The 10,896-nt window shown below is 53.6% G+C and overlaps 1 protein-coding gene across 4 annotated transcripts in view; it reads left to right on the top strand.

The window, feature by feature from the left end:
* The window catches only part of CRYL1 (crystallin lambda 1), a 56,674-nt gene extending 47,214 nt beyond the window's left edge, over positions 1-9,460 (top strand). For 3 of the 4 annotated variants that reach the window (XM_059891954.1, XM_024999780.2, XM_059891955.1), the window contains 3 exons: positions 4,555-4,660; positions 8,475-8,581; positions 8,910-9,460. In XM_059891954.1, coding sequence (XP_059747937.1) covers positions 4,555-4,660; positions 8,475-8,581; positions 8,910-9,020 — 324 coding nt within the window. In that variant the 3' untranslated portion in view covers positions 9,021-9,460. 4 annotated transcript variants of the gene reach the window in all.
* Positions 9,461-10,896: the final 1,436 nt, after the last annotated feature.

Raw genomic sequence — 10,896 nt, forward strand, 5'->3', positions numbered from 1 at the left:
CCACAGGTAACAGCTGGACAGGAGCCTATTCGTCCCGCCCCCAGTGCAGGCGGGAGCTGGCCCTGGAGGTCAGAGGGGCAGAGACTGGGTTGTGTGTGCCTGCTGTGGGGCGGGGGCTTTCACTGCTTGATTCAAAGTGAAAGTGTTGGTCCCTCAGTCGTGTCCGACTCTCTGCGACCCCATGGGCCTTGGAATTCCCCAGGCAGGATCACTGGGGTGGGTTGCCATCAAACCTCTGTGTAAAGAGCTTCCTTCCCAAGGACCCTCAGTCCTGGCCTCACCGAGCCCCGGTGCACTTGTATTTGCCCAAACAAGGGATTTTGCTGTGAATGGTTTTAAGGTTCAGACTTTTTGTTTCTATTGGCCTCTTTACCACCGGTGTTTTTCTTCCTGAGAGCTTTGTCACGAGAGAAGTGGGTAACACCACTGTGGCCCAAACAGCTCTGGACTGTCCTTTTGTTGTTCAGTTGCTCAGTCGTGTCCAACTCTGCAACTCCATGGACTGCAGCACGCCAGGCTTCCCTGTCCTTCACCTTCTCCTGGAGTCTGCTCAAGTTCATGTCCATTGAGTCTGTGATGCCATTCAACCATCTCATCCTCTGTCGTCCCCTTTTCCTCCTATCTTCAGTGTTTCCCAATGAGTCAGTTCCTCGCATCAGGTGGCCAAAGTATTGGAGCTTCAGCATTAGCATCAGTCCTTACAACGAATATTCAGGACTGATTTCCTTTAAGACTGTCCCTTGGATCCGCGCTAAGTCTTTCCTCTCCTTCCCTTTCATTTTTTGGTTTATTTCCACTGAAGGCTTTATTCTCAAAAATACTCACAGGGAAAATACCACTTCTGTTCCCTACCCTGAGTTAGAGTGCCTTTATTTTTTCTGCGTTCTTGTCTAGTCTGTGTTAAGAATACTTTCCTTGAGTTTTTGTTCATTTTTAACGCCTCGTGATATTTTGTTTCATTGATCTTTTTGAAAAAAATGAACCTTTCCCTTGTTGTTGTGGGATGTTTTAAGGTCATTTCAGGTGTTCTGCCTTACGGTGCCTCTTTGCACGTTCAGTCTCCTCCTCTGGTCCTTCTCCCAGAACGATTCAGGCAGCAGTGTCGCCCCATCCAAAGGGATACCTTACCGGAGCTTGGGCCCACCTGGGGCTGCACATCCCAGGGGCCCTGCCAGCCAGAATAGTCCTCTTCGTGTCTCTCATCACCTCCCCCCACCCAGGATCCTGTCTGAGGCTCTGGACACAGGGGCGGGAGGGTTGTGATCCAGTGCCCGGTTGCATCAGCTAAGCGTGTTCAGTCAGCTCGTCTCCAAGGTGCTCGGAGCCCGGTCATCCTGAAGGAATGGCCCCGCCCTGCTTCCCAGAAAATGCACAGCTCATGGACCGCCAGCCTAGGGGTGACTAGAGCTGGCCGGCAGCACTGGGCAGTCCTTCCTGTGAAGTCCTGTCCTGTCCTTGCCCCACCTCCTCCAGGAAGGAGCTGTGGGTGGGGACGGGCAGAGGGGGCCTTTTTCGGTCTCGCTCTGGAGCCAGTTTCGTGGTGCACGTCGGACATGTGCTGCCTGGCAACGAGTGTAGAGAGGAAACACGCAAGTGTGTGTGCGTGGAGGGAATGAATTCATGGCTCCAGGTACTTCCTCATGAGAAAAGCTGGCCTCCTCGTCACCATGGTAGTTCTTAGTTTAAACTCCACTGTCTGTAACTGCCTTATTCTGAATCTTGGATCTGTACAGGCTATGGGGTTAGACTTTGTAAAGGTGGGCCCGGCGCCCCCAGTTGGGCTTTACCGTCTTGCATTAAGGTCATTCCCATGTGGCTCGAGCTTGACCGTCTCTGGGAATCTGGGGTTAAGCCTCAAGGGGCCTCTTTCCCTGAGACCCCTTGTCCTGAGCCTCTGACAGGGGTGATTCTGGACCATCTCAGGCTTCACTCATTCTCACCCTCAGATACAACATTTCATTGCCTAACACATAACCAAGTAAAACGTTTTTTTGCCTCGGTCAAGACACTGGATTGAGGCCTGAATGGCTCTGGTTGTAGGCTGGGAAACTTGTATATAACTTTGTCCCAATTCCTGGGGGGCAAGTCTGTTCCTGGTGGTGGTGGTGCTGGCTGAGGTGGAGAAGTGTTTACACAAGAAAAAGTTGAAAATTCAGGACCACATGTGGTGAAAAGTAGAGCAAAACAAAGTAGAAGAAGATCAAGATCTGGGAATTAGTAATTTCTAGAAAAGGAAAAAAAAAAAGGGAGAGAGACCAGGAAAGATGGCAGGAGAAACGTGAGAAAAGCAAGTGAATAAGAGGGCATGCAAAATAAATAATTAAATGACAGAATTTAGTAGGAAAATGGGCTGATTAGAAGGAAGACTACTTCTGTAGCTGGTGATCAGTAGAGGAGATAGTCTTCAGGCTTGCCTCACTCAACACATTTTGCATCCCTGAACTGTGCACAACCCCCAGGACCTCCCCCTTCTTCCTCATCTCCCCAGGTCCAGTCCAAGTCCCCCGGTGGGTATTTTAGAGATGTCTTCCCGCCTTCTCTCCCTGAGCACAGAGTACCAGACCCGGGATGCCTGAGGGTCCCCTGTGAGGGTTGGCCAAGCAGAGGGCTGGTCATTCTGTCACACACAGTGCTGACGGTGTTTGATACGTGTGATTAGCATCTAGTCAGCTGACTCAAGTAAGGAGATTGTTCTCAATAATCTGGGCAGACTTCATCCAATCAATTGAATGATCTTCAGGGCAGAGCTGAGGTTTCCACCAGTCAATCCTAAAAGAAATCAACCCTGAATATTCATTGGGACTGATGCTGAAGCTGAAGCTCCAGTACTTTGGCCACCTGATGCGAAGAACTGACTCATTGGAAAAGGCCCTGATGCTGGGAAAGATTGAAGGTGGGAGGAGAAGGGGATGACAGAGAATGAGATGGTTGATGGCATCACCAATTCAATGGACATGAGTTTCAGCGAGCTTCAGGAGATGGTGAAGGACAGGGAAGCCTGGAGTGCTGCAGTCCATGGGGTTGCAAAGAGAGCCAGACACAACTGAGTGACTAATACACAAAGAAGCCTACCTCAGAAAATCCATATGGAGCAGAGAGAAGCAGTTAGGAAGAGGAGACATGAAGACTTTTCCCTTTTCTAAACTTGTTCAGCTAATGAATAGCAACTGATAAAAACCTGACTGCCCTCTATGGATGAAGCAGGAGGGAAGGACCCTGAGCCCGGAGGAGGTGTGGGTCCTCCGGACCTGACAGTGTTGGGTGGTGGGAAGCCCTCTGACCCTTTGTCTAGTCAGGTCACTGTCCCCGCTCACGACACTTAACAAATCAAGAATTAACTGCTCTGGGGTGGCTCACTTTGTGGGTGTTTTGAAATCTTTGGAAGTCAGCTCTGAAAGTGCAGAACGTAGTTATGGAAGAAGAGAGCCAAGGCAAACAACATCACAGGTCAGGCTGGCCTCCGGGTCCACATCCCTCACAGTTTGGTGCTGGAATGAAAACCCCAGGCTGTTGGAATGTTGACCCAGGGACCAGGGCTGGGGGATTGGGAATCAGCCATCCCCGCCCAGCTGCCTCTCACAGCATCCCCAGGGGCCAGGGCGGCCCTGGAAGAGGACCAGGCCGAGACATGATATGGGAAGTGGGGCCCCTTGCCATCTAGCAGTCGTTTCTGGTGGTTCTGGGCGGCCCCATAGGCCTCGTGTGCACTGTTTCCTCCTGACACCCCCCTAACCCCCCAGCGTTGTCACCAAGAGTGGAGGCCGGTAGACTGAGCATTTGAGTGACCTGAGTGGATCTGCTCTCATCAGTGGTCATGTGAGCCCGAGGATGGTTTAGGACTAATAGGAAACTTGGAGGACTCTTCCTGCTGACAAGGTGCTTGACACCCTGGTACCAGCACCAGGGGCAGGGAGCCCAGGTTGCTGGGGGCATCGGCTCTTGGCGGAGGATGCGCCAGGACATCCCGGGGGTGCCGGCGGTCATGCAGGTTGTCACCACGCGTCCCTGGGCCTTCCCAAAGGAACACATGGGCGGTGGAGGCCCTGTGAACGGCAGCCCCACCTCTGCAAACACACAGCTCTGAGATGCATTTCGTCAGAGAAGCACTCTTCTACAAACTCGTTAAAAGCTGGGCAAGGCCGGGCTTGCAGGCCGGCAGAGCCTGAGGATGGCTTTCCTGCTCCTCCAATGGCCTCAGGTCTTAGATGTCAGGGGACACTTCTGGCTGTTTCCTCTGACACCCTACCCCCTGTGCCCCCATCCGCCGTGCCCCCTCCTCCCCTTCCCTGAAGCTGTGATGGGAGCTAGAGAAGCCAGGACACTGGAGGTGGGGACCATAGGGACAGGAACTGAATTGGTGTCCAACCATTTCACAAGCTGATCTTTTCTCAGGGTTCGTTCGTGTATGATCGCTGTGTGATTCCACATCTGACGAAGCCTGTTCTAGGGCTTCTGGGGTGTTTGGGGTCCTGTTTAGAGAAGTGAGGATGAGAGCAATGGTAACGAATTGCCCTCCCTATGAGCTTACCTCCGGACCCCATTCTCTCCTCTCAGGAAGGTGTGGTGTCTCCGGGTGACCTTGACCTTGTCATGTCAGACGGCCTGGGCCTGCGGTATGCGTTCATCGGGCCCCTGGAGACCATGCACCTCAACGCGGAAGGTAGGGGCTGCCGAGGGGTCTGTGCCAGTTGCTGCTTTCATAGTTTGTAAACAGGCTTGCCTTTTCTTAAACTGAGGAGAAGCAGCACCATGTAGGAGATGCTGCCTGGAGGTATGTGTCATGTTTTTCTTTTTCTTTCTTCCTTTTTTTTTTCTTGAGAAAAATAATTCAGGTATCACAAGAAATTGATAGGGAGAGACTGAGAACAGTTAATTCTCAAACAAATAGAAGCAGAAGCTGATGAAACTCGAGAACAAACAGCGTTCAGACAGGAAGGAGGCCCGCGACAATTTTTCAAACAAAGCAGCTGATAAGAAAGCCTAATGGGCTGACCGTGATAGTGGTGGACAGATGTAGCTTTCAACTTCAGAGCATTCCAGGGAGCAGAGGGAGTCAGTTCTGAGATCTGGCTCAGGACCGTGGACATGTGCGTGATTCCTCACCATGCCACCAGAACGTATCGGGAATGCCTCCTTTTGGGTGTAGTTTTCGTAAAGCCAGAATCTCAGGTTAAGGCTGGTTACTAGTCTTAAAAGCTATAGTTTATCTGGAAATGGTAGACATATTTTAGGATGTGTTTTTAATCTAATAAAATAGTGCCTGAGAAAGAGGAGGCCAGCGCGCTTACTCTGCCGTGGAGTGCCAGCTGTGAGTGGTGGGTCTGGCTGGCGGGGCCCTGCTAGACTTGCAAGCTAGATGACCTCGTGCAGGTCAGTTCACTGCCCCTCAGTTTACCCACCTGTAAAACTGGTACAGCAGCTGTGACCTTCACAGGGGTGGTGTAAGCCGGATGGAGACACTGGGCTCGAGTCAAAAACGGTGAGATGAGCTAATCTCATGAGAATCTGTTTTTCCCCATCTTTTCTTATTCTGTATAAACAGCTCTTAAGCAGTTAGGTTCAAAGTCTTCTTTTTGGAGGGGGAGGGGGCCTGTGCCACGCAGCATGAGAGATCTTAGTTCCCTGACCAGGGCTCAAACCTGGGCTCCCTGCAGTGAAAGCATGGACTTGTAACCACTGGACTGCCAGGAAAGTCCCTCAGGATCTTCTAGAAAGCTAAGCTCTGTGAGTTTTTGGAAGTGGATATTGTTGACCAAGCAGAGGGCATGAATGCAAAGAAGAGGTGGGTGGGGTGGGGGTGGGGTGGGCAGCTGAGTGGGATGAAAGGTGAAGTGGCTTTTTTCCTTCCCATTGTCAGTGAGATCATTAGTCTAGAGTAATTCCCATACCACTCATCTTTCATGGTGTAGAGTAGCCAAAACTACAGTTGGAAATAAAACCCTCCTTTTTGACCCTAATGGGAGGGGAGAACTTTCCTTCACTGGACTTTCCTTCACAGCACGGGTTCCAACTCGCCACAAACTTCCCGTGTCTGGAGTGAGTGCAGGCTGCTGGCCTAGCAGACAGTGGGCGTTTATCCGAGAGCTGAGAGCCTGCTGCAGAAAGTGGTCTTATGTTGCTGCTGCTGCTGCTAAGTCACTTCAGTCGTGTCCGACTCTGTGCGACCCCGTAGACGGCAGCCCACCAGGCTCCCCCGTCCCTGGGATTCTCCAGGCAAGAACACTAGAGTGGGTTGCCATTTCCTTCTCCAAAGCATGAAAGTGAAAAGTGAAAGTGAAGTCGCTCAGTCGTGTCCAACTCTTCTCGATCCCATGGACTGCAGTCTACCTCCATCCATGGGATTTTCCAGGCAAGAGTACTGGAGTGGGGTGCCATTGCCTTCTCCAGTTCTTATGTTAGTAGGGCTGAAATATTAATTGGCTTTCGAGCAAGTTGGGGGGAAATTATGAATTGTATGAGTTTTACCATATTTTATTCTGTTCTGAAGAAATGAAAAGCTCTTTTAAAACTACAAGTTTTATAAAAGGCAGTAGGAAAAAAGGTACAAGAAAGCCCCTGGGATTCTCAGGTGACTTCACTGGGGCCACGAGAGAGGAGTGCTTGTTGCGAAGTCATTAAGTAGCCAGAGGTGAAACAGGGCACCTGAATTGCATCCCGAGGCTCATGGTGGGGGAGGAGGGGCAGGGCAGCTCGTTTTCCCCGAAAGTGGGTGAGCTCACAACTACAGCACACCTGCCTGCTCTCTCCTCTCTGTCTTTCCAGCTTTTTCTGTTGGGTGTCACTGCTCCCTCAAAATGGGTAAGCTGTGTTTATGCCTAGATTGTATCACCTTTAGTTTAAATAAACCTACAAAAAGGCACAGTGAAGTAAATATTTAATTTCCAAAAATAGGTAAGTGTTTGGGGCATTTTCCATGTTGCAGACATGCTGCGTATCCAGGAGAACTGGTGGAGGTCGGTGGGGGGCCTCCCCAAGCTCTGAACTGTCCCCCATGCTTCTGGTAAATGCAGCAAAACCCTTCAATTTAAAAGGGAGCGTCTGGAGCTTAAGTGCAGGTGCTGATGTCAGAAAAGTAGTGTGTTTGAATTTTCATCCATCGGACCACTTTCTCTTCTGAGACAAAGTGGGTGTCATCCTTCTTAGAGAGGAAATGATTTGAGCCAAGTGCAGTTGAAATCAGTGAATGTAAGCTTTCACACAGATGTAGATACACAAAAACTAACCCCACAGAAGTTATGCATCTTTTTTTTTTTAAGGCGTGTCCATTGGAGATCACTTTTAAGTGAATCATGCAGTGTTTGTGATCCTTGGACGAGGGCATGACAACCCACTCCAGTATTCTTGCCTGGAGAATCCCGTGGACAGAGGAGCCTGGCGGGCTACAGTCCATGGGGTCGCACAGAATCAGACACCACTGAAAGGACTTAGCATACATGCACAGGCAGTGTCTGTGGGGCAGGTGCGAGCCCTGCTCCAGGTTGCTTCACATCCTGCAGTTTGTTTGTTCCCTGTTATCCTTTTAGCCTGTCTGACCCACTGCTGAGTCTCCCTGGTTCTGAAAGACACTGGCTGGGGGCCAGGGCAGCTCAGCAGGTTTGGAGGGGGGTTGCGCTGGGCTCCTGTGAGACCTGCCCCGGGCGCAGGCCTGCACCGACTGGCCTAGCCTCCCTGCCTGGCGGGCAGGGGCGGGCTGGGCTGTGTGTGTGTGCGGAGCGGCCGGTACAGGCAGGCCACCCCGTGTGCGGGCAGCCAATGGCTTCCTCTTGGAATCAGCCTCCCCCACGTACACCTGACGCTACCCTGAGGGCGGCGTCCCCTTTGCCCCTTCAGGGTCAGCCTCTGCTCCACGTGCTTCTCCACCACAGACCTAGGACTCTGTCCTCCACTGAGGCCCCGTGTCGGCGGACGCGTTGGGAGGCGTGTGATCAGGGGTCACCTGCAGCCCCTGGGGCTGGTGGGGCCCTAACCTGGCAGCCACAGCTGGGCCTGCCCTGCGCGGGTAAATAGCCCGTGTAGAGAACCTGTCGCCCAGGAGGTGAAGGGCCAACTAGAGCCCATGGGTAAGAGGCAAGTAGGGAATGGATGCTGTTGAACTTGCCATCTTTGGTTCTCAGGGGATGCATTTGAGTGGTATACACAGGTACACAGGTGACCTCATAGGCACATTGTTGAAGGAGACGTTTGTGGTGCAAAGAGGACTCACGTGACACTTGAGGACTCAGAGCTGACCCGGGCCGTCCGAGGTCCCTGAGAGATGCTAACCCAGGCACCGTGGGGGCCTGGAAGTCGGGTCGCTTCTCAGGGCTTTACTGCTGGGAGAGGCTGAGTTCTGACCCCGGTGTGGCTGAGCAGGGTGCGTGTCCCATCAGCCGGCCCTCAACACCCACAGGGGCCAGACCCTGTGGACACACCCAGGTTTGGGTGGAGACGGAGCTCACTGACCCGGGGGTATTCTTGTTTCCTTCTGCTTCCAGGTATGTTAAGCTACTGTGACAGGTACGGTGAAGGCATGAAGCGTGTCCTGAAGACTTTTGGACCCGTTCCCGAATTCTCTGGGGCTACAGCTGAGAAGGTGCACCAGGTATGTGAGCTCCTGCCTGTGAAACAAGGTGTTGCCTGCAGCTGGGGTCTTTGCCTTGACCTCCAGGTTCCTGTTGCTGACCGTCCACGGCCCTGTCAGGGTCACAGGGGACCCTGCGAGCAGTGTGACCAGGGAGCTGGTGGCTCACCCTGGCCGTCAGCTCCCCCCGGGTCTGGGGAGTTACATCAGTTGAGGGTTTGCCAGGCTTCTTCTGTCTCTGAAAGCAGATTCAAGAGTGTGCACAAATAGGAGTGGTTTTCCTTCTGCTTAATTAGTTGTCCTTCACGCTTCTTTCCCCTTTCGCCTCTTTTTTTTTCCCCATTCCCAGGCCATGTGCGTGAAGGTTCCGGATGACGCAGAGCACTTGGCTGCCAGGAGGGCGTGGCGGGACGGATGCCTCATGAGACTCGCCCAGCTGAAGCACCAGCTGCCCCAGTGATGCTGTGGTGACCACTGCCGCCCCCGAGCGGGGACTACCAGCCCTCAGTCCTGAGGCCTTGAGACACCGGGGTGGGGAGGGGGGCTGTGGGAGCCCGGCAGAGGGAGCCCTGCTTGCTGTCCTCACCCCGGCAGGTGCCTGGAGGGGACGTTCCCCAGGCAGGGGTTGGTTACAGCCGCTGGGGTCTGTGGACCATGGATCCCCCCCAACTCCCAGCAGACAAGAGAGCAAATCGTCCGAAGATTTGACTGCTTACTTTCATGTGATTCCACGTGTTTACATATGATCGGTGGTTGAAGTTTCAAGTCATTTTAATCTGCTGCAAAATGTTTTTGTAATTATTTTCTGATCTCTTGCTGAGGACCCTGTGGTCCTACACATTTGAGGAGTTCCCTTCATTTTTCTGATCCTTATTCCAAATAAAAATGATTGCATACAGACATCTTTTCTTCTGCTCTTTCTGGGAAAGACGTGTCCTGGTGATGGACATCAAGTGACCACGATGGTCAGGTCATAAAGCAGATGCTTTGTTCAGAGCTTCCTGTCTGCCGTTTGGTGAAAACCCACACTTTGGGCTGGTGTTTCCCACAGTGCTGTTGGCCCCAGGGTCAGGCGTGTTGGAGAAGCCCCCTCTGAGGGTGGCGGGCAACCCCCAGATGCCCCAACAGGGAACACACGAAGATAACTATTACCCGGGCCCTGTGTCACCTCAGCCTGGAGAAGGGCTTGCCATGGGGGATGGTTCAGAAAGGGGGTCCTGAGGGTGACCCTGGGCTGTGGAGGCCGCACCCAGGACAGAGGCTCTGGACCAGAGGCTGGGGTGCGAAGCAGAGCAGCACCCTGCAGGGAGGGGCCCTGGAGCATACAACCTTCCCCCGGGGCCGCCTCCTCAGCCCCGCTCTCGCCCTCACTGTGTCCTCGTCTCTGGACCTGTCCCAGCTTCCTAGCCTGAGAGGACAGCAGATAGGACAGTGGTCCCATGCTCTCCTGTGGGACCCTCAGCTGCCCTGAGCCGGCCCAAGGCCATCCAGCTGGGGCCGCTTCCCTGGTTCCCTCTGGCCCAGGGGGCCTTCCCAGGCGGCTCACCCCTGCCAGCATCCCTTCTTGTGGCCAGGGCCGGGCTCCCATCGGACAGCCCGCAGGACACCGTGCCCTCCAGAGGAGCTGCAGCTTTCACTCCTGGGCTGGGCCCTGGGGCTCAGCTCTGGCCTGCTCTGTGCTTGCTGGACCCAGGCTGGGGTCCCTGGAGGGTCTCTTGGTGGGAGAGGAACACACATCCCCCACCGGCAAACGTTCACCTGCCCAGGTGACTCTGGACAGGTGGGAGGGACCCCCAGCCTCTCAAGGACGCTCCTGTCCTTCAAGGGCTTCACAGCCAGTCCAGCCCTGGGACTTGGGGGAGTTGTCCCAAGGCGTCCCTCAGCTGGAGGTGGTGACCTTTTGTTTCCTTCTCAACAGGGCAGTCATTTGTATTCTGCTGAGGGAAGACTCTGTTTCCTTCCTTTTGGGCTGGCTTTTTTTTTTTTTTTTTTTGGTTTCTGCTTTTTTCAGATCTCTGAGCCAGGTCACTGCCCTTCCCCCAACACACCAGATTCCACACCTCCCCCTGGAGTCCGGCCGCTCCAGCCCCACTCCTCCTGGCCGTCAGCTCCTGGGCTGGAGAACATCTCTGGTCCTGGCCCCCCGCCCCGCTCCCTGCACCCCCACCCCCACCCCGGCGGGTGCTGGGTTTCTGCCCAGTCCCACCTCTGGACCGACACAGTCTTTTCGCTTACCATGAGGATCTCAAATGATCCCTTCTGCTGCTGCTGCTGCTGCTAAGTCACTTCAGTCGTGTCCGACTCTGTGCGACCCCATAAATGGCAGCCCACCAGGC

Source organism: Bos taurus, chromosome 12 (genome assembly GCF_002263795.3).
Source record: "Bos taurus isolate L1 Dominette 01449 registration number 42190680 breed Hereford chromosome 12, ARS-UCD2.0, whole genome shotgun sequence".
Classification (NCBI taxonomy): domain Eukaryota; kingdom Metazoa; phylum Chordata; class Mammalia; order Artiodactyla; family Bovidae; genus Bos; species Bos taurus.